Source organism: Pezoporus wallicus, unplaced genomic scaffold, assembly GCF_028554395.1.
Source record: "Pezoporus wallicus isolate ANWC-B61680 ecotype Strahan unplaced genomic scaffold, APGP_CSIRO_Pwel_v1 contig_3181, whole genome shotgun sequence".
Taxonomy (NCBI): Eukaryota; Metazoa; Chordata; class Aves; order Psittaciformes; family Psittacidae; genus Pezoporus; species Pezoporus wallicus.
This window is the reverse complement of record NW_026641700.1, coordinates 2,027,082-2,047,694: the sequence shown is the minus strand read 5'-3', so window position 1 is coordinate 2,047,694 and position 20,613 is coordinate 2,027,082. Positions and strand designations below refer to the sequence as shown.

At 41.3% G+C, this 20,613-nt stretch overlaps 1 protein-coding gene across 1 annotated transcript in view; it reads right to left on the bottom strand.

Moving 5' to 3' along the window:
• The window catches only part of SLC4A7 (solute carrier family 4 member 7), an 84,877-nt gene extending 65,457 nt beyond the window's left edge, over nucleotides 1–19,420 (bottom strand). The window contains exon 1 of the mRNA XM_057424815.1: nucleotides 19,211–19,420. Within this exon, the coding sequence (XP_057280798.1) occupies nucleotides 19,211–19,258 (48 nt within the window). The 5' untranslated portion in view covers nucleotides 19,259–19,420. The remainder of the gene's footprint in view (nucleotides 1–19,210) is intronic.
• Between the last annotated feature and the right edge of the window lie 1,193 nt (nucleotides 19,421–20,613).

Genomic DNA, 20,613 nt, shown 5'->3' with positions numbered 1-20,613 from the left:
ACAGCCATTTACACAGAATTCAACATTTGCTTTTACTGTGACATATAAAATAGGAACAACTACAGCTTACAGCCCTGGGGACATGTTATTATATCTGCAATGGGATATCTTAATTACATATGTATTAATGGAAATTTAAAAATCTTGACCGTTTTATTTCTGAGGTGAAGAACACTTTCACTAGAAGGCTTTGGCAAGCAAACCAAGCTTTCCTCAGTCCATGATCCCAAAAGACTGTTTTCTACCTCAAGCTGATACAAGAAAGAATTTGAAAAATGAAATACAAGATACGTCAGAAACAACAGTCAAGAACTGTAATATTGAAGCTTTTCCGTCTACAGATAAAAGCAAAATGTAAAGAAATATTTAAATAGGAAAAACTTGAATGCACTTGTCCCTCTAGGAAACTCCCCATGTTTCTAATGTTAAAACTTTCATTTGCCTAGATCATATGTATATTATAAGCATATCCATCCCTTTTTCCAAATGTTACTTCAATTAAGTCAGGGCACACACAAAGAAATTAACCTGTCCACCAAATTATTTGCTATTATTCTCACATTTCTGACTCTACAGGAAGAAGGAAGAAAAGAAAAAAAAAAAAAAATTAACCTGTAAACCAGTCTGGAAAAGTGTCACCAAACAGCACCCTGTTAAAACATCCTAAATACAGAACGGAGTCAAACTGGCTTATACTACATGCTAACGTCATCCAACAAGATTGTATCTGAAAAACAATAAGGCTCTCAACTTCAGTAGAAAATCATACTTTTTTGTTGAAATTTTACTAAAGTCTTCTATTTAGGGGAAGATGACATCATAGCTTTTGGCTATCTTAACATCAATTTCAGAGCTTTTGATTGAAATGTAATTAACTAGAAATAATAATTACATATCTGATTTTAACAACCTTTTACAGACTTCCCCAAAAAACGAGGTTTCCAAAAGATCTGTCTTCAAAATTTGAATCAGTTTCCATTGTTATTAAATCAACACTAGCAGAAGTAGGAAAAAACATAAAGCAAAATCATTCAAGCATAAAGAAACAAATAAATGGCCATTTTAAAATATTTATAACCAGGCCAACTGTCTACTGAAAACTATTTTTGTTGTCTGAGGCCCCTGTGCATTGACAGGGACTCAAAGAAAGGGTAACACATCCTTTTGTCACTGGGACAGAGAAACTGTGCCAAAAGGAAGCTCTCCCTTTAAAGGGAGACTGAACCACTTAGTTTAAAATTACAGCATTCATACCAGGACACTAGGGGGAACCTGAAAACCGTTCACTTCAGAAACCACTTGTATTTGCTGATGCTGTTATTAACCCCAAGTTTGCACTCACGGACAACTTAATCAGATGTATGAGGGGAAGATAACTTTCTTCAGACCACTGAGCTCATGATGCTTAAACACATTAAATTTAGTCTTACACGCACCACAACGGGAAAAAACATGAAATTTTGATGACCTCAGAAAGGAAGCTATTGTACAATAGTACAGAGCACTACCATCATTCCCTATATTCTTATGGTTCTTTCAGCCTTTTCTACTGAAGAAAATTATAAAGCTGCAGACTCGAGTAGCAATCCCCTGTAGAAGGATGTTAAACAAAAAGTTGCTGAAAAGACTGCAATGCATATACACTTAATGTTTAGGAAATGCAACAATGAAAGCAGCCTGAAGTTTATTCTGTGTATTTGAAGCTTATTTCCACTTTTGACTAATTCCATAACGTAACTGTGGTTTTTTGTAACAATGTAATATTATTAGCAACTTACATTCACAAACATGCATCATAACTTACATTCACAGTATCATCATGAACACATTGCACAATTATACCACAGTTCAAACTTCTGGAACCACTGTGTCATCAGGATTCACTTCTGCTCTGGGTCTTGCTTTGAATTTGCAAGGTAATCCCACATTTGTAAAAACTTTAGAAGAACTGAAGAGACAAAGACAGGCATGCAGGTTTGAAAGATGTCATTAGTAGCATTGACAGCCCATCTCTTTGTGAGAAGACAGATGAAGGAAGAGGGTGGTGGAAGACAGAGTTCATCCGCGGTTTCCTGAAACTCACCCCTTTTCTTTAAATAATAATTTTCTTAACAGCTCTGTGTACCTATTGACACTTTAAAGCAGCATTACATTCCACAGCTAAACTTTATCCTCTCCCCTCCCTCACTCTCCTCCCCCCCCCCAAAAAAAAAAACTTTCAGATAGATAATCATGTATCTTCCAGGTGTGGCAAACTAACTTGAGTCAAGTCTTTTTTACTAATCTTACCAATATCAAAATCAAATAATGCATATTAATAGAAAGCAAAATAATTTATCGTTAGACTCAATCTTCAAGGTCTTTTCCAAACTGAATGATTCTATGACTGTGATTCTCATGTAGACATCAGTGCCAACATTGCTGAGCTGGAATATCCTTAACATTTAACATTAATCCTGAAGTATTGACTCAAAAATTTTGCAAACACTATCCTCTTCACAATGATTTTATGAACAAAAAGCAATAAAACCACAAAAAAACTTCTGCTGAAGTTGCTTTTATTAGAAATTCATGAAATTACAGAGGAAAACTCTACCTATTCTAAATTAAGAAGCCACTGAAGGAGTTGCTGTTCATAACAGGACAATATATGATCTAAGAAGCTATGAACATAACTCTCCCAAACAAACAAACAAACTCTCTGACAGTAAGGAACCACATCTTTACAAACACATCATGAGCAGGCCTTGTATTACAGATGCTTCCTACTGTAGTAACAACCAGACACTCAAAAAAAAAAGAAAAAAAAAAAAGAAGCACCAGAAAGTATTTAAAACCAGAAACCTCACTGAGCCCTCAGATCCAAGGGAAGACAAATTGCCCTGGGCTCAATCCTAGACTTGTCCGTTGTGCTGTAGCTGTAGGCTGAGTGGCACTTTCTATGACAAAAAGACTTGCTTGTGCTCAAGTGGAATCTTAGAATGCCACGACAGGACCACATCAATTATTCAGTTTAAAGCAAGCAATTCTGGCTGTTTCATTACATTTAGATTCTGAACAACTTTGATGTAAACCATTATTCCCATTAATAAGACTTCTGGCAAACTGCTTGCTTGTAAGTTTAACACGTTAACACACACAACCAGCTGAGGACATTTAAAGACCAGCTATCTCATCTACAAAGACTTTCATCATTAGCTGCAAGATGTTTGCTCCTTTAACACTGTGTGAACTTATTTACACTTTTTGTTTCACTTCCAACATAGAGTTAGTTTTCTCGTTTGGATTTTCTATGACTTGGATTGATATAGGATTAGTGACCTTATTATCAGATAGAATACAAAGCATATAACTTCTTCTGACACTTTTGTCCACAGGTGATGAAAAATTAGGACATCACTGGCTCAAAACACAATCACTAGGTATATCAAAGAGAAAATAGGATTATTTTTGTAAATTCTTTGATTTCTGGTACTTTAATAAAGCTGGTTTCTTGGGACCTCAGGGGTTTAACAGCCCTTTCTATAGCACACATAGCACAATGCAGGGAGAATCATACTTCAAAAACACCAGTCACATCCAGGTCATCATTTACAGTTCAGTTTTCATTACTATCTGCCTAGAATTAATACACTGGAAAAGCTGTTGTGGGTTTTAAGACTAGCTGTTAAAGAGAAGCCACGATTTGAAACTGCATTCATCAGAAGGAACAAGGAATGTGCTTTACCTGGACCTTAGCTATTCATGCCAAAGAGATACTATACTAGCACAGTAACATAAGGAAAGGTGACATTATCCTACTTGGAAGGAACTTGGTGCTTAGTTATATATGAAGCAGTATATGAAACACAGCAGTATTGTAGAGTTGCAAATGCTCTCTTTCTCACTTTAACAGAAGGGCACTTGTCTACAGCCACCAAGAGAAACTTCTCTCCAATGCAACAGTACAAGCCACTATCAATCTCTGCAGATATGTGGAGAAAGCATGCCGATTTCTCAGAGTCACAAACCATGCTTTTTTTATAGGAGACTTCCCACGAGAACCCTTCCCCATCACAGGAATACAAACTCACTGCCCACACAGGACAGGGTATCCAATGACAACCCAATGCCTTCAAGGCCATCTGCTATCCTGTTAAGGATAAAAGAAAAGCACTGGATACTTTTATGACAAAGTTGGAAACAGACAAAAAAAGTGGGGAAGGGGAAGAACAGCAGCCTTGCCAAGGCATACATAAAACTTACTTCTGTTGCTTGCTATAACACATGAATTTCCCGTTGTATTCTCAAAAATTACCTTGGCAACATAGCTTACAGAAGGACACCACCTTTGCTTTGCAATACTCCTCACAACAAGCCAATTTCTTGATTGGCTTATCAATGATTCTCATATGAGCATTAGGAAGTTGAAAGTAGTTCCCAGATTATTCTCCTCTTTCCCATACTATTCTTCATTTCAGGAAAACTGGAAGAATTAAAATATGTTTATCAATTACCTGTTAGTGAAATATTTGACTTGCACAACACAAAATTATTTTGATACAGAGCTTTACAGGAGACCAGTTCTCAAAATTGAGATCATGCCTATTCTTTACTTTTCAGTAACCACACCTTCTTCCATTCAAATTTAGTACATCTTAAAGATAAATACACACATACAAATGAACAATCCATGCACCAATAAAGAGCCATTAAGGTATCATTAAATTGTACAGCATATTGTACCCATTCACGGCATGTGGATTTATTTTTCAGTAATTCTCAGAGACAGGAAGGGAAATTTTCTTTCTTTGCCCAGAAGCCTGTTTTATACTATCAGACAACTGAAGCAAGAAACAGGTTTTTCATATCATAATGTTGCCATAATACATTAAACTGTTTACAGTCGTGTCATGTATCACCACAAACTTAGAACTGATCCTGTGAGCTTGGCAAGAAATAGCAGTAATGTGAGTCACAACACAGAAGCCAACATGCCATCTTTGAGGTATGTATTCTTTACCCTTAAGTAGAAACTCAAGCATGTTGTACACTTCCATTTCCAGAAACAAGCTTGCATACAGATACCCTGTCACTTCCACAAGTACTCAGCTCCATTGCCTTGCCCAGCTGCAATCCCCTTGGGCTCTTAACAGCTTCCGCAGAATTATTCCCAGCCCTGGCACCTACACACTGCCATTCTCCAGGGCTCTCCCCAGCTTTTGCCACCTCTGCAAACTCTAAAAGAAACTGAACCCTCTGTTTGGAGACACTGCTACCATTCCCCAGAAGCAATTTCTGAAAATAAACACGTATTTATCTTGTTTCCTTCAATGCCAACAAGATCACCTTTTGGCTACAACCTCCCCCAGTACCTGGAGGGGGACACTTGTGACTTTACTCGAAGTATGCACCTGTGGTAATTTCAACTCAAAAGTATTCTGCAGCAACCACTTAGAGCAACAGAGAAGACTACAGCCACGGCTGCTTGAAGCTCAATTACCTAACCAGTGGTCATCAAGCCCTACAGATTTCTCCTAAAGACAGCCAAAGGAAAACAAACCTTTTGTCAAGAAACTGAAGTTAATTATTTGTGAATGCATTAATCCACAATACAGTTTTTAAAGCATAGACCTACTCCCCTATCCCTTCCCTAAAGGAACATGGCAACAGTGTTGATGTATGTTGATTAATCACAGCAGTCAGGTGAAGTTCCCGATGACTAGAAAAAGGGAGATATAACCCCCATTTTCAAGAAGGGGAAAATGGATGACCCCGGGAATTACAGACCAGTCAGTCTCACCTCTGTGCCTGGCAAAATCTTGGAGCAGATTCTCCTGGAAGGCATGCTAAGGCACATGAAAAACAACAAGGTGCCTGGTGACAGCCAGCATGGCTTCACTAAGGGGAAATCCTGCCTGACCAATTTGGTGGCCTTCTATGATGGGGCTACAGAGCTGATGGACGGGGTAGAGCAGCTGATGTCATCTACCTGGACTTGTGCAAAGCGTTCGACACTGTCCCACACGACATCCTTGTCTCTAAATTAGAGAGACATCAATTTGATGGATGGACCACTCGGTGGATAAAGATCTGGATGGATGGCCGCACACAAAGAGTTGTGGTCAATGGCTCAATGTCCGGCTGGAGACCAGTAACAAGTGGTGTCCTTCAGGGATCGGTGTTAGGACCAGTCTTGTTCAACATCTTTGTCGCTGACATGGACAGTGGGATTGAGTGCGCCCTCAGCAAGTTTGCCGATGACACCAAGCTGTGTGGTTCGGTTGATATGCTGGAGGGAAGGAATGCCATCCAGAGAGACTTTGACACACTTGAGGTTAGCATCAGCCCACCTCACATGAAGTTTAACCATGCCAAGTGCAAGGTCCTACACCTGGGTCGGAGCAATCCCAGGCACAGCTACAGGTTGGGCAGAGAAAAGATTCAGAGCAGCCCTGAGAGCATGGAGACCTCATAGCAGCCTTCCAGTATCTGAAGGGGGGCTATAGGGATGCTGGAGAGGGACTCTTCATTAGAGACTGTAGTGACAGGACAAGGGGTAACAGGTTAAAACTTAAACAGGGGAAGTTTAGCTTGGATATAAGAAGGAAATTCTTTCCTGTTAGGGTGGTAAGGCACTGGAATGGGTGGCCCAGGGAGGTTGTGAATGCTCCAACCCTGGCAGTGTTCAAGGCCAGGTTGGACGAGGCCTTGGGTGATATGATTTAGCGCAAGGTGTCCCTGCCCACGGCAGGGGGGTTGGAACTAGATGATCTTAAGGTCCTTTCCAACCCTAACGATTCTATGATTCTATGTGCTCCAGCAGTTAAGCACACATCCCTTGTACACACTGAAGCATATGGAATCTGATCTGGAAAAATATATATGGTTTGTGAACTGCTGTTTTAACATGCAAATTCTCACTTTTACATTGCCTCCAGAATCCAGAAGTTAATAATCATCACACAGACAGCCTTGGCTACCATATATGCAAACAGAGTAAATATACAGTCATACAAGAAACCACTGAATGTCACAGAGAAATTAGTCACCTTACTTAAAAAAGCAGCATTTCCCAAGTTATTTGCTGTATTAGGATTGGCTAAAATCCCACATACCCAATCAGTTACACCAAGTCAGCCCCATCACCAATGAGAAAAGTGCACTAAGTGCTCTTGTTTGCCTGTCTTTTCAAAAGGTTCTGTCCACTCAAAGCACAGAATGCAAGTAGCAGGTATATTCTTTGGCCTTTAGCATATCAAATTTCTCCAGTTCCCTATTTATATTTTGCCCTTCATTTGTGTCTTTACAGCAAAGGCAACTTAATCATGCTCAAGAATTAAAAGCCTCAGATTAACACTATGTCTTCACTCAGTAGAATACAGCCATCTTCTTCCTTAACTATACATGAGCTAGCTATGTACCAAGTACATCTGCACTATACAAGTTATAAACAAGTGGAATTTGTCTATAAACAGACCATAATTTAAGTACATTTAATCATGTCGAACAAAATCGTTTGTGAACAGCTGTGTCATTAAAAACAAACAAACAAACAAACCAAAAAAAAAAACAACCACCTAGCATCCTACCCCTATTTAATTTGTTCTCTTTTTGGGGGAATCAGATATTTAATCATTTTTTGTGTCCACTGTTCTTAAGGCTTGAAGATATGATTTTACTTAGTTTAAAAAGAAATGTTCATTCTATTGACTTTAAAGAAAAATACTCTCAACTTCTCAATAAACTAAACTTTCTCAGCTGAAGCTCTACCTAGACCATCTGGGTATAAAACAAGACCCAAGATTATATATCCTTACCATACACAGAATCACATACAATTACACATTCCAGGAAAAGCAAGCAAAGTCAATGTAGCTAAGTACATTTCAAAACATATTGAAAATAAGCTCTGGTTATGCTTCTAAAAAAATCTGAAGTAACTGCAAGCATTTTATACAGCATCATTAGTTAAGGCAGGTAATGGATGGCAACACTGATGCATACAACAAAAAACACCTGGTTGATGTTATTCCTTTTTTGATTGGCATACATCAGTAGTTTTTAAAACCCAAAAATTTCCACAAAAAAAACAGTCAGAAAAGCTTTAATAAATGTCCTGGTATTCAAAGTCTAAAATTTTAACTGTACAGTAACTGGGTTTGTACAGTTAATTTGTAAGCTGAACATGTCTCTCCATCCTATCATTATCTATGTGAAATTCAACCAAATCTTACACAAGTGTATGCCTCCTTAATTTCCTTTTTGAGATCTCTCAATGGCAGGCAAGCACAACGTTAATAAAAACCAAGCTGAAAAAGGAAAGGATCTCTGCTGCTCTTGGGTTTTATCACTTCCTCAAATAAGCTATAATAATTATCAGATGCTCTTTGTTTTTATATAAACAGTTTTAAAAGGCATGGCTGGTAGGGTGTAGCCATACAAAATGAAGAATTTAACTCCAACAGTAACACCAACTGTGGCTGTTCAATAAGGATTTCTTATTTCCTTTTTTGTACACGGCATCTGTCTGGAAATATGTTTGACGTGTTAAAGAAATGCATGTGCTTACTTAATAGTATATCCTCACAATAGTGCTGTACCACCCAAAGGGGAAAAAAAAAAAAATAATCACTAGCCCAAAACAAGTTGCAGTTTAAATACAATCTTTCCAATAGCTTGTTTGTTTTGGGTTTTTTTTTTAATAGAAACAAAGAAGCAATAAATGTAGCAGTAGCCTAAACAATCTCACCTTATTGACTAGAATGCTAATTAAAGAATTTGCAGTCAGTCCTTTGACTTCACAAGCTAGTCAGAGAACCCACAGAAAGATTCCTTCTGTTAAGTGTTCCTTCTGGGAAGCAACTAGAAAAGAAGATATTGAGTTTTATCTAGCACTAGTAAGCACTAGCGTCATTTTTCAGTTAAAACCCCTTTATAAAGGATACAGAAGTGAAGAAAGTAATTCCTACAACACAGACTACAGCTGCAGTGTTTCCACCTGCAAAAAAATTATGTTTAGAGATATCAGAGAGAAAAAGAGATGAAAATTCAGGCTTTTCAACTGAAGCATCTCCAATATGGCAGAACTGTCTCCCCTCTACATAACAACATTTAATACCTCATTAAGTACTTCAAGCTAAGGGAAAGAGATGTACGTGACCCGGTAAAATGTGAACATCACTATTTGTTGCATTTGGTCCCTCCTAGCTGAGGAGACAGGAAATCATGGAACATCATCAGCCAACACAGCAGCATTAGCCAACTAAAAACATTAATAATTATTAGTAATTAATAGCTGCCTTGCAAAAACAGCAGTCTTTACAAGCAAGTTTACAATACTGGAGTTGTTAAAATAATATTGACAAGATGCGCCTATCAGAAACAACCGTGAGTAGAACAAAGTTCACATCAACCGGTGTACTTTAAATCTGTGCTGCAAACAGAACTAGATGGCAAGGTTTAACAACATAAAAATAAATGGGCACTGCACATCTCCCAGGGCTCAGCCAACAGAGGCAGCTAACAGATCTCACAGCTGTTCACACAACAAAGCTACAAATGGCCCCAAAACACAGTTCTAACTTATGCGATATGTTACAGTGTGAAGTCTCCAACACCAGCCAAAACAGTCCCTCACACATCGAGGATCTCAAGTCCAAGAACTGCACAGGGAGGATGTCACTATCCAGGTGCTGGACTGCAAGAAGCACCAGCAGCTCCTTCCTGGTGCTGCTGACAGCAGTGGCCTTCTCTGAAGGGCTAAATGTCCAAGTGAGGAGGGGATGAACACACTGCACAACAGGAAAGATAAACAGGAGGTCCTGGGAAGTCCGCTGCTTTCTGAATAATGTTTTGGGAAGACTGAGGCTCATCCAGTCCTCAAACTGTTGCACTTTCCTGCTTAATCACGTGGACACCAGTGACACTTCTAAAAAGCAATGACTGAGCAAATCAAGAGTGACTACCGAGCACTATAAGCAAGGGTGAAGAGGCCCAGGTGGCATTTCCACCTCTCCAGTTAGAACCAAAAGGCTCAGGGTAGATGCATCCAGAGGGTCAATATGAGGTTATTAGCAGAGACTTTAATGCTACGACCATGGGAACCTCTTTCATGAACAAGGATCCACCTAACAAAGCATGGCAAGAGTATCTTTTGTCACTGAGCACATTAAGCTTGTTAAAACACTTTAAACTAGGCATGGTGGAGAAGGGTTGTCACACTTAAGAGAAGTGAAGACATGGGGAACATGTGACAGAAGGCTCCTACACTTCCCTTGTGAAAGAGGCATGGCTGGGGGCATCTCAAGATCTTGCACACAAGCACAACAGGAGGACGTAGTCCATGCACTGCTGCAGAGCTACAGCCTCACAGGAGTTGCAGAGTAACAGCAGGACAACTCCCATGGTTGGAGTGCTGCAAAAGATGGGTACAGGCTCCTGAGAAAAGCCAGACTGGAAAGTTAAGGAGTGTGGGTTCCAATCTGAGCAAAGGGCTGGTTACAATACTGCTCTGCTTGGAACATATGCTCTGCTGAACCTATTGCTCACAAACAAGGAAGAGCCAGACAGAGATGTGGAAGTCAAGACCAGCCTCGACCACAGCAACCATGACATTATGGAGTATAGAGTCCAGAGAGAAGTGAGACAAATAGTACAGTGTACAGTGCAAGACAAAGTACATACAGCTAAGACATGGCACTTCAGGAGAGCAGGTTTCAGGTTTTTCAGAAATCTTCTTGGTAGAATCTCCTGGAAGACCATGGAGGTGAAGGAAAAAGCTTGCGAGCGCTGCCTGATCTTCAAGGACAGCCTCCTCAAAGCACAAGAGGGACTATTCCTACATGCAGGAATTCAAGCAGGCCTGGTAATGGACCAGCATGAAAAAGGGAACCTGCAACTGAGCTCAAATGCAAAATAGAGTACATGGAATGTGGAAGCAGGAGTGGGAGGAATATACAGACATTATCTAATCATGCAGGGGCGGACTTAGATAAGCCAAAGTTCCACTGTACTTGAAACAAACAATGGATGTGGAGGGCAGTATAAAAAGAAGAAAACATTATTTTTTTTCCTCCAAAACTGAAGTTATACAACAGAAACAGAAAACAGATCTTTGTATAAAAGGGCATTATGTACATAGCATCTGGTACACACACTTTTCTTACAAACATAAAAGCAAAATCTTAAGAATCGGAGCTTCTACATGTGAACTTGAAGTCTGATCGGTTAGCAAGAAACATGATTTTACCTTACCAGTTGTACTAGCTTACTCATAACCCTGTCTAAAAGAAAGCACACATGCTTCTGCTTGGTATGACTTCCAAGATCCAGAACACAGCAGCCTGAATCTCTTGACATGACAACAGAATTTTTCCCCTTAGAAGCAATCACTTCCAGAAATGGACACTAAATGAGATTCTGTTACAACATCTCTATGAACACAGGTATGCTTTAACCTCTTTCTGCTCTTTGGTAACAAATACATACAAACAGGACAGCCTGATTAGAGACTATCTAGTGTTCTGATTATACTTTGATACAGAAACAAACAGTCATGGGATTCAGAAGTCGCACTTTTTGTTGAAGTAAATTCTTCGCTTTTCCTAGCAAAGAATAAGAGATACCACCACCCTTGCCATAACCTATGTATTTACAATCACTTTGCTGTCTTTTTCTTCATCCTATAATAGATCCCAGGCAAGACACAACCAGCATATATTTATCAGACACTAGTCATGGAAAAAGCAGAGGAATCAGCCTAGAGCAACTATGAGCAGGGGGTAAAAATTAAAATATCTTAATTCTTAACTTTATAAAAGCATAACTTTTCCAAGACGTGCTGTCCACATATACACTCTTAATACACACATACCCCCATAGGGGAAAATAACTGCGGGGGGGGGAAGAACGGGACTTAAATTTTCATGTGAATCCTCATTTCTCCCCAGCTAAAAGCAGCCCTCAGCTAACAGATCCTCAGTTGCATAGCTGTACTGTAGAAAAAACAGAAAACAGTAGCAGAAGGCAGAGTAGGTGGTCAAATGGCAGAATTCCAACATACATAAGGTGGTGGGACAATGGAGGACACTGCCCTATAATTCCTCCCTGCAGCCTCCGCCCACATCCCTCATTCACAGGAAGCTCCACTTTGTTTGGAGACAGACTCCAGAAACTGTTAAAACAGAGGCAACAGTTTGACAACAGGTGACTGATCTGGAAACTTTTACTGAAGACTCTCTTTTAGTTAAAAAAAAAACAACTTCAAGTCTGTTTTTAAGTTTAAAAATATTTTAGTATTTCAGGACACTGACTTAACCTTACTGCCAACAAAACAATCTAAATGCCTTCCAGCAAAACTATGTCTATGAAAAGTATTAGAACTCATTCTATATAATTTGTAGAAATTTAAGCTCCCAAAGAGACTCAGTAAACACAAAATAAAAATAGAACAAAATATATATACACATATATATAGATATATCTCAGCAAAAAATGAGTCACAAGAAATTTCAGTATCTCTCACAGCAGGAATATGGGAAAGAAGGCAGCATACACCTATACCTCAAAAAGTGCCATCTACTGAAAGAGTTCAAAATAAAAATCTGAATAAGGTCCTAGTCTTCAAGTTGACATTGTGTTCGCCAAGAATAATTTTCAGTGATGAAGACCTGAAAGAGTGTGGGGGAAAGGCAAGATCTATCAGGAATGTTACTTACTACAAATGCAGGGGGGAAACAGTCAAACTCTAAGAAAAACATACATCTACCTTTTAGAAAAGTGGATGCTGAAGGAGGATACAAGATGATACAAGTACAGCATTGCAAATACTTCTGCTAAAATAGGACTTGCCAGAATTAACAAGCCAGAGGTGTTTCAAGGTTATGAAACATTCTAGCATTGAAGTGAGACAACTTGTGCAAGTATACCCAAATAGGACAACTATTCCATTACATAGCTTTGAGACAATTTAGTTTAAGGCCCTGGAGCAGGAAAACCAGTATCTGAGTTAGAGTCTTTCCTGGGCAGAAGTCACAGGAGCATCCAGACTGTCATATACAACACTACAGATTCCAAAACATTACGTCAGGCAACACATGGTGTACAGACTCACCTGACATTGGACAATTTACAGGAATAACTGCAATTCCCATAAAGCACAAGGATTCACTCTTTTTTGCACATTTGTGAAAATGGAATAGCCTTCCTACTGTGCAATCCTGGCACCGTTATTGGAAGAATAAAACATTTAGTCTTCCCTGCAGATAAAGAAACTATAACTCTTAGTCATACTCTAAAGACAAAATGACTGAAAAAATTCAAGGAACAAAGTTTTCAAAACTTATGTAAATAGGCGTGCTGCTATGGAACTAAAACGGCCCCATCTACTGGTTAAAATACACTTTGCTATGACACTGTCTCTGCTGCAGCAAAGTTAACTCCCAGGGAAACAAGGAACTCTCAGGGTGCAAAGCACAAACTAAGACTCTTACAGAAAATCCCTTCTAACAACCACTGAGTATGCTGGCAAGGTAGATTTGAGATACTTGCGTAACTGATGTTTATTCTCAGCAACACAAAAAGGAATTTCCAAGATGCCAGGACTTTCTAAAGGCAAATTAAAAATAATGTAATATTTTCACTTACTGCCAACTGTGAAAAAGTAAGTTTAGAAACACGTATTTAAGAGCACTGCAAGATCATCAGTAGAAGAATCAGTCTCACTTTTGCATTTGGACATTCAGAGATATACAGGGTTAAGCAGTTTGTGGAGCTCTTCTCCACCTGCTTACTTACAAACAAACACCTCATCTGAATCTCACTATTTGTATCACTATTTCAAAACATTAGCTAGACAGCTATCTGAATTTCAGCCAAAAACTTGACATGTCCCTAAACTTTATTATTCCAGAATATGCCAACCGAAAAGCACAGCAGTATTCTTTGGAGAACTTCTCTACCTAAGTTCAAGTATATTCCAGTTATACTCTATTTTATCAATCACTATTTACAAAGCAGTTCTATTTACTTAGTACACTAAAAATGTTGCATAACAGATATCCTTGTGTAAAGGTTATCAATATTCAAAAGCCAACAACAATCACAGTGATATTTCACCATGCTTCACCTACAGAAGCAGATCAGTCACATGGATATAAGGCAACGACTATTCAACTTAGTACACCCTATTGTTTATTTTGGACAGCAAATAAAACTACTGCAATGAAGCCTAATAAAAGTTCTCAGGTAACACAAGTTTTTTGACAGCCATGGTAACTTTTTAAGAAATCAGGAAGACTGACAGCACATACACTCAATAGCAGCTTATAGTACTTCAACCAAGAGGTGATCAGACACTGCTCACGGCCCACTGCATGGTGCAAGTTGTAGGTGTGCACCCTACCCAAACAGCACCATACAGAAAAGCAGCTTGTCTCTCAAAAGTCATAGATTCAAGTCTGCAAGGCTGCCAAGCTAGTAAAATTCTCTCTCTTCAGGGCTATTTAGCTAGGGCAGTGCCACATCAGTGTGACTATATTGCTTTAAATTGTGGAGAGCCATGTGTTCAGCCAGATGCCACACTCTTGTGGGGGAGGACAGTTTCCTGCAGAGTCCTCAATTTGCAGTACAAACATATCCTCAGTTACCCTTGTCCAGGCATAAAGGGAAAACACCTGTTGGAGCTTACTATGTTAATATGAAAAATTTACATGTAACCAGCATAATATTCCTCGGGGACCTGTCATCTGACTTACCATCACAAAAGCTACATGTCAAATAAGGCGGCCAGTAACCACACAAAAGAACACTTCCCATTATTTACTTTCTAAAACAGTAAGTCATCCAAGATATGTGGAAAGATATTAACAGTCAGTTCTGTAAAACTCTGTACTGATGCTACTTACATTCTTATATATGAAGTGTCACCAAGGTAAACCAAGACTTACAACCTATTCTAAATGGAATTGTTTCAATAACCACCTAAGTTAGCTAGACAAAGTTACTAAGCTATTTGAAATGCAGTAACTAGACCAAAACAGTCTAGCTGCCACCAAACACCTGTCTCTCCCCTGAAATCCATTAATGAAAAACAGATTTTCTTAAAAAAAAAAAAAAAAGCACTTTGTAGTTTGGCATATTAAACCACTGAAGTTGTAAATACCAGCAGCTTCTGCTAATTTGGATATTTCCCATCAATTTTTGTATATTTTTGTAATTCAAGTGTCTCTGACTTCTGTTACCTTATACTCCTACAAGCCTTCATGGGTCTTGTTATGTATTTGAAAAGCTGGAGTACTAGACACTGCACTGTTGCATAAAAAGATGCATCAGTATAAAGGAATGGGCAGATGACACTGAGGCAATAATGCGTTGGTAAAATGGGCTGAACCTGAGTCTTCAAACGAAGCCCAAAGTTGTCATTGAAACACAACCACTGTTGAACAGGGTAGTATAAAATCCATCTGATAAAGTGCTTGAACAGCTGTTAAAAAAACAGAAGTGGTAGCCAACCATGTATCCACTTCAGAAAAAGCACAGGGACACTAATGCCCTCTTCAGTGAGATATGGCAGACTACATCACTTTAGTGCTTTGATTAGGAAAGCCAGAAGGAGAAGCCTGGAAATAAGCCCTTCACAAACAAAAGCCACTTTCAGTTCTGTCACCATCTGCAATAGAATAGTGATAAAACCAGATTTATTTCATTGAAAGAAAAAGAATACACAAAGAAACATAAACCTATTAGTCAGCCATACTCCATGGTCTACAGCCTTGTGAACATTTTATGATATAAATGAAGTAATATCAAATACTAAAAGTTTTCATCTACTTTTTTTTTTTTTTTAGGATTACAAAGTATTTTGAAAATATTACCTGTAAAACATCTGGAGACAGGACTGCAATATATGTTCCTCTAAATGCTACTTACAGGGGTTGCAAAGAAACCCACAAAACTACCCAGTAGTGAATACCATAATAACAAAAACAAGAAGCTAGAACCAATATCACTGGTATCACAGTATCAAGCATTTTAACTACCTTCACTGTACCTGTGAAACTCACCACTGTATAGAAAGCAACATACTAGTATGTTCCACTCATATTAAACCAAAAAAAAAGACTGAAAGTAGCTGTTGAGGAAAAAGGAAAAACAGACAAGCAAACAGCTCCTCCTTCATTCACAACCTCCAGCTATTTTCAACTCAGACATCCTGAGGCTGTTGCTCATAATTTACTAACCTCAGTGTATCCATCCTCCAATGCTTGTTCATCCTCCCCTTCAATCAACAAAAAACTTGTGTACACATTGTACAGCAAGTATATGTATGAATTCTATACACCAAGTGAAGAACCAACCCCTTTCATTTCAAACCTAGAGCCCAACTGATTTGACCATGTGCCTCCTCATCCATCTTCACTTGCTCTCTCCACAGGAGCTTTATAAAGCCTTACCATATCACTGTCCCATCATCTCTACACGACTGACAAGTCCTAGCCTGTTCAGTTATTTCTCATCTAAGAACTAATTCATATCTTGTTATCCTTCAGTGAAACTTTTCCAATAATAATAATAAGGTATCTTTTCTAAGCTGAGGTGTAGAACAGCTCACAGTATATAAGGTATCAAAGAAACATGGATTTATGCAGTTATCTCTTTTTTCCTATTATGTTTTCTACTCATCCCAAGTGTTCTGATCATTGGTTGCTCTCTGGTTGTAATAACTTTATCAGCCATTTGTTTCACATCCCCCTTCCGACTTTGATGTATACATTGCCACCAAATAATCTCCTCAAAATACCAATGTCCTAAACACATGAGGATTCTCTTCTTTAAGACCGGACCTAAAATACAAAATAAGCAAGTTTATGCTTTTGATTAAATAAACCAGGGGAGGAGGGGGAGAAACTGACTGGGGTGCTCTTCCACACAAGAAGCACCAGAGGTTGCTTATTGCATATATCTAATATACTACATATAGTAATACATAAACATGGAATCACCTGATATTACCAATATTGGAGGAAGGAAGAAAAGGAAATGTTATGAGGTTCTTTGTTTGATCACACTTCTATATTTTTAAACCATGGCACTTTTCAGATTTAATATACACTTCCTATGAAGTTCTTCCATCTTACTGAGATTTTTATTTATGAAAAAACTATGCACAAGTAAGCAGTTCCAGCAAGCTCTGCTAGCAGGAAGATGGTCTGTACTACAAGAAGCACAGGATTAGAAAAATTAAGTTAAACTGAATTGCCAAAAATACTCATATTTTGGATTAAGTATCTCTCATGTACATAAAATTATACCTCTCGCACACAAAAACCACAACAAATCCCATACTGCTATACTATGTAATTGCCTGTCCTTCCTTTAAGCCTTTATATACTATGTAATCAGCATGTTCTGTCCTTTCTTCAAGCTACTTACTTCATGCGTTTTCCCTAGAAATTCCTTTTTTCTCGTTCCTACCAATCCTTCTACTCTCTCACTTTTCAGCTTTGTTTTGGCTGCAGTAACCTCCTGAAAACACTCTGCCACCAAGGTGACTAGGTGTTGCTGTTGCAAGGAAACCAACTTAGACCACTCCACTGAGCACCTCTGTTCAAAACACCTATGCTAGAAATGACTGTTTAGTAGTACAACAGCTCATGCATCTGTCCCAAAAGCCACTAGTTAATTTCTGTTACAAAAGAACCTAAATGACTCCTGCCAGGCCTGGCTAATGTGCTCAGGGCGCATTAACCTTCATGAAGTCTGCAGTCCTCTTTTCATTTGGATTAAACTCAGGGTAACCATTAGCATCTTTCACTTCAACCCCCCACACTTGAAGCCCAAAGCTTTTGAAACTTGCCCCATACAGCCTAGCATCTCTTTACTAGATGGAAGTATTGTCCTGCCTGCTAAGAGATACCTCCTACAGAGAGGCAGGATAGATTTAACATGACTTAAACCTATCAGTCTGCCCTTATCAGTAATTAATCTTGAACAAGCCAACACGAGTTGGGAATGTGCCTTTTTTGGAAAGGGACAAGAAGGTGAAGAACAGGCCCAGAACAGACCTGCAAAACTTTTAGAGGTGAGCATATATGTTAATTTTCAAAGCAAACATACAAGGATTGTACTAATCCAAGGAATCTGCAAAATTCATGAACCCCTATGATTACCAACACTCCTGTTATAACAAAGGAAAGTCACACTAAAGTCACATTAAACATACTGATGTCACAGGAAGCTAACACTTCATTACACTGCCAATTTTATCAACTGTGACTCAAGTCTCTCCTTGAAAAGCAGCAGAAAGATGATGAAAACTCACATGTTTTCAGCGTTATTTGTCTATCACAGTACTCTTTGTGTCAAAAACCACACATCCCTCCTCTTCAGGCACTGAAAACAAGTCGCTGTGTGACACCTTTCTGGAAAAGGCCCTGAGGGCGAATAACAGAGCAAGGGCTCAGAGGCTCATTAACAAAATCCAGACCTTGAGTCATCTGAAGGGAGGGGAAATTACAACTGTGGAGCCACATGTATTTTTCAGTAGCACAGGAAGTAAGGCAACACATGTCTGCTTTACTGAGCCACCGGCCAGAGAAGGAAATGAACCCAAACTCCATACTTTTGCCCATGTCCCCCCACCAAGGCTAGAAACCCGCCGGGGAACCGCATCCGCCACCGGGCCGGGCTGCGCGGTGGCGGACCACGAGGCCGAGGGGAAGCTCGCCGCTTGCCATGTGTGCGCAGCTCTCCCTCGCCCAGGAACTCGTCAGCGAGCGGGGCCGCGGGCAGGGAGAAAGGCGAGGCCAGGGGCGGCCTCACCGCCCACCGCCGCCAGCACAAGCCCAGCGGGGAGATCACAAAGGAAGGGGGGGCCGGGGTAGGCGCAGTCGCTGAGCCCGCGGCGCCCGAAGGCAGCAGCGGAACAAAGGCTCCGGCTCCAGCCGCGCCACCACCCCACGAGGGTACAGGGGGTACACGGCCGCGCTCACAAGGCCGGTACGCGGGCACACCTGCGCGAGGGGCGACGGAGCCCCCGGCGCTCAGGTACAAGCGGCGCTTCCGCGTCCTGCCGCCGCCGCCGGGTGGGGAGTCCGAGGAGGGTCTCGCCGCACCCCGACAAAGGGGAAACGGAGTGGCCCCCAAGCACGGCGCCAGCGGCGCTGCCCTACGGCGGCTCTTTGTGCGCCCCACTACCACACACCACAGCGCTCCCCACCCGCGGCGTTACCGTGGTGAGCAACGGTCTCATCTGCTCGCCCGCCCGTTCCTCTTCCATCGCTGCCCCGCCGAGAACGGCCGGGAGAGAGGCGCGGAACGGGAGGCGGACGGCGCGCCGGGAACCGTACTCAGCTGGCGGAGGCGGGAGACGCCGGTTCCGTCAGGCCGGGGCGGCCACGACTTCTACCTCCGCGCCGGGGGGCGGGAGGGGGGGCTGAGCCCAGACTCGGCGCGCCGGCTCCCTCCCCCCCGCCCCCCGTGCGCGATGGGCAGCGCCGCCAGCCAATAGAGGGCAGAGACAGCGCCCGGCGCGGCCCACCCCTGGTGCGGGGGTGGGGGAATAGCTGGAGCGGTGCTTGGTGGGGGGGGGCGCGCGGTCCCACGCGGAGGCGCGTGGCGGGCTGCCCGGCCTCGCCTCAGCCGTCTGACGGGCCGCGCCGGCCGGGCTCTGCCAGCTGCCCTCACGGAGCGGCTCCAGGCCCGGCGGCCTCCGTGCGGGACAGCAGTGAGCTGCCAGGCGGGGAGCGGTAGCGCTGCCGGTGAGGACGGCAGCTTGCCGCTCGCCTCGCACAGCACCCCTTTCTCCCTGGCCAGGCTGTGACTACGCACGCTGAAATTTTCCATACCAGGTGCCTGCCTGGGGCTGATTTTATTTTAGAGTTAAAAAAAAAAAAAAAGAATAATTCAGTCATTTCCAAAAATAGTAATATTTGCCCTTGTGTAAATAGTCCAACAATCCTTTATTCAAAAGGCGGGGGGGGCAGAGGGGGAGGAGTAGGGTCAAGGTTGTGCTTCTGGCTGCCTCTGCAAAGCTTGACTCCAGTAGAAGTTCTTTAGACAGAAACAGCTGTTTGCACTTGCCTAGTGGAGATAACATCTGCCTTGTCTGCCTCTGTGAAGATGACACCGTCCTCCGACACATTCAGCTCTAAAACACCTTGTGCTGATAGAACTGAGCACCCACAGGCACAGCAGATGAACTGTCTCTTCAGGCTTCCCGTGCGTAAGATGCTTGATACCGCACCTCGGGGTTTCTCCCCCTAACTAGACCCGCTGCAGACTGGGGGGAAGGTGTATGCTGTGGAACCTTTTTTTACCCCTGAAGGCAGCGCAGGGTTTCTGGATGAGTTGTCAACAAAGCTCTACCACCATAAATTGAGCAAGCTGGTGTGCACCAGTAAGAGAGAGGTGCCACATAGCTCCACAACAGCCAGTAGTGTGGACCACTTTTGGAGTGCTTTGGGCTTAGTGCTTATTTGGGAGGTACAGCATGGGAAACACTGAATAGCTTGGAAGTCAGCTTTTATTTCACTGCAGGCCCAGTCCCAGCTTGTCTTCTGAAAGCAACAAATTCTGGATAGGTCACTTGAGAGGGGCAGAGCTTTCAGGATCAGACTGGGATACAGGAGGTGC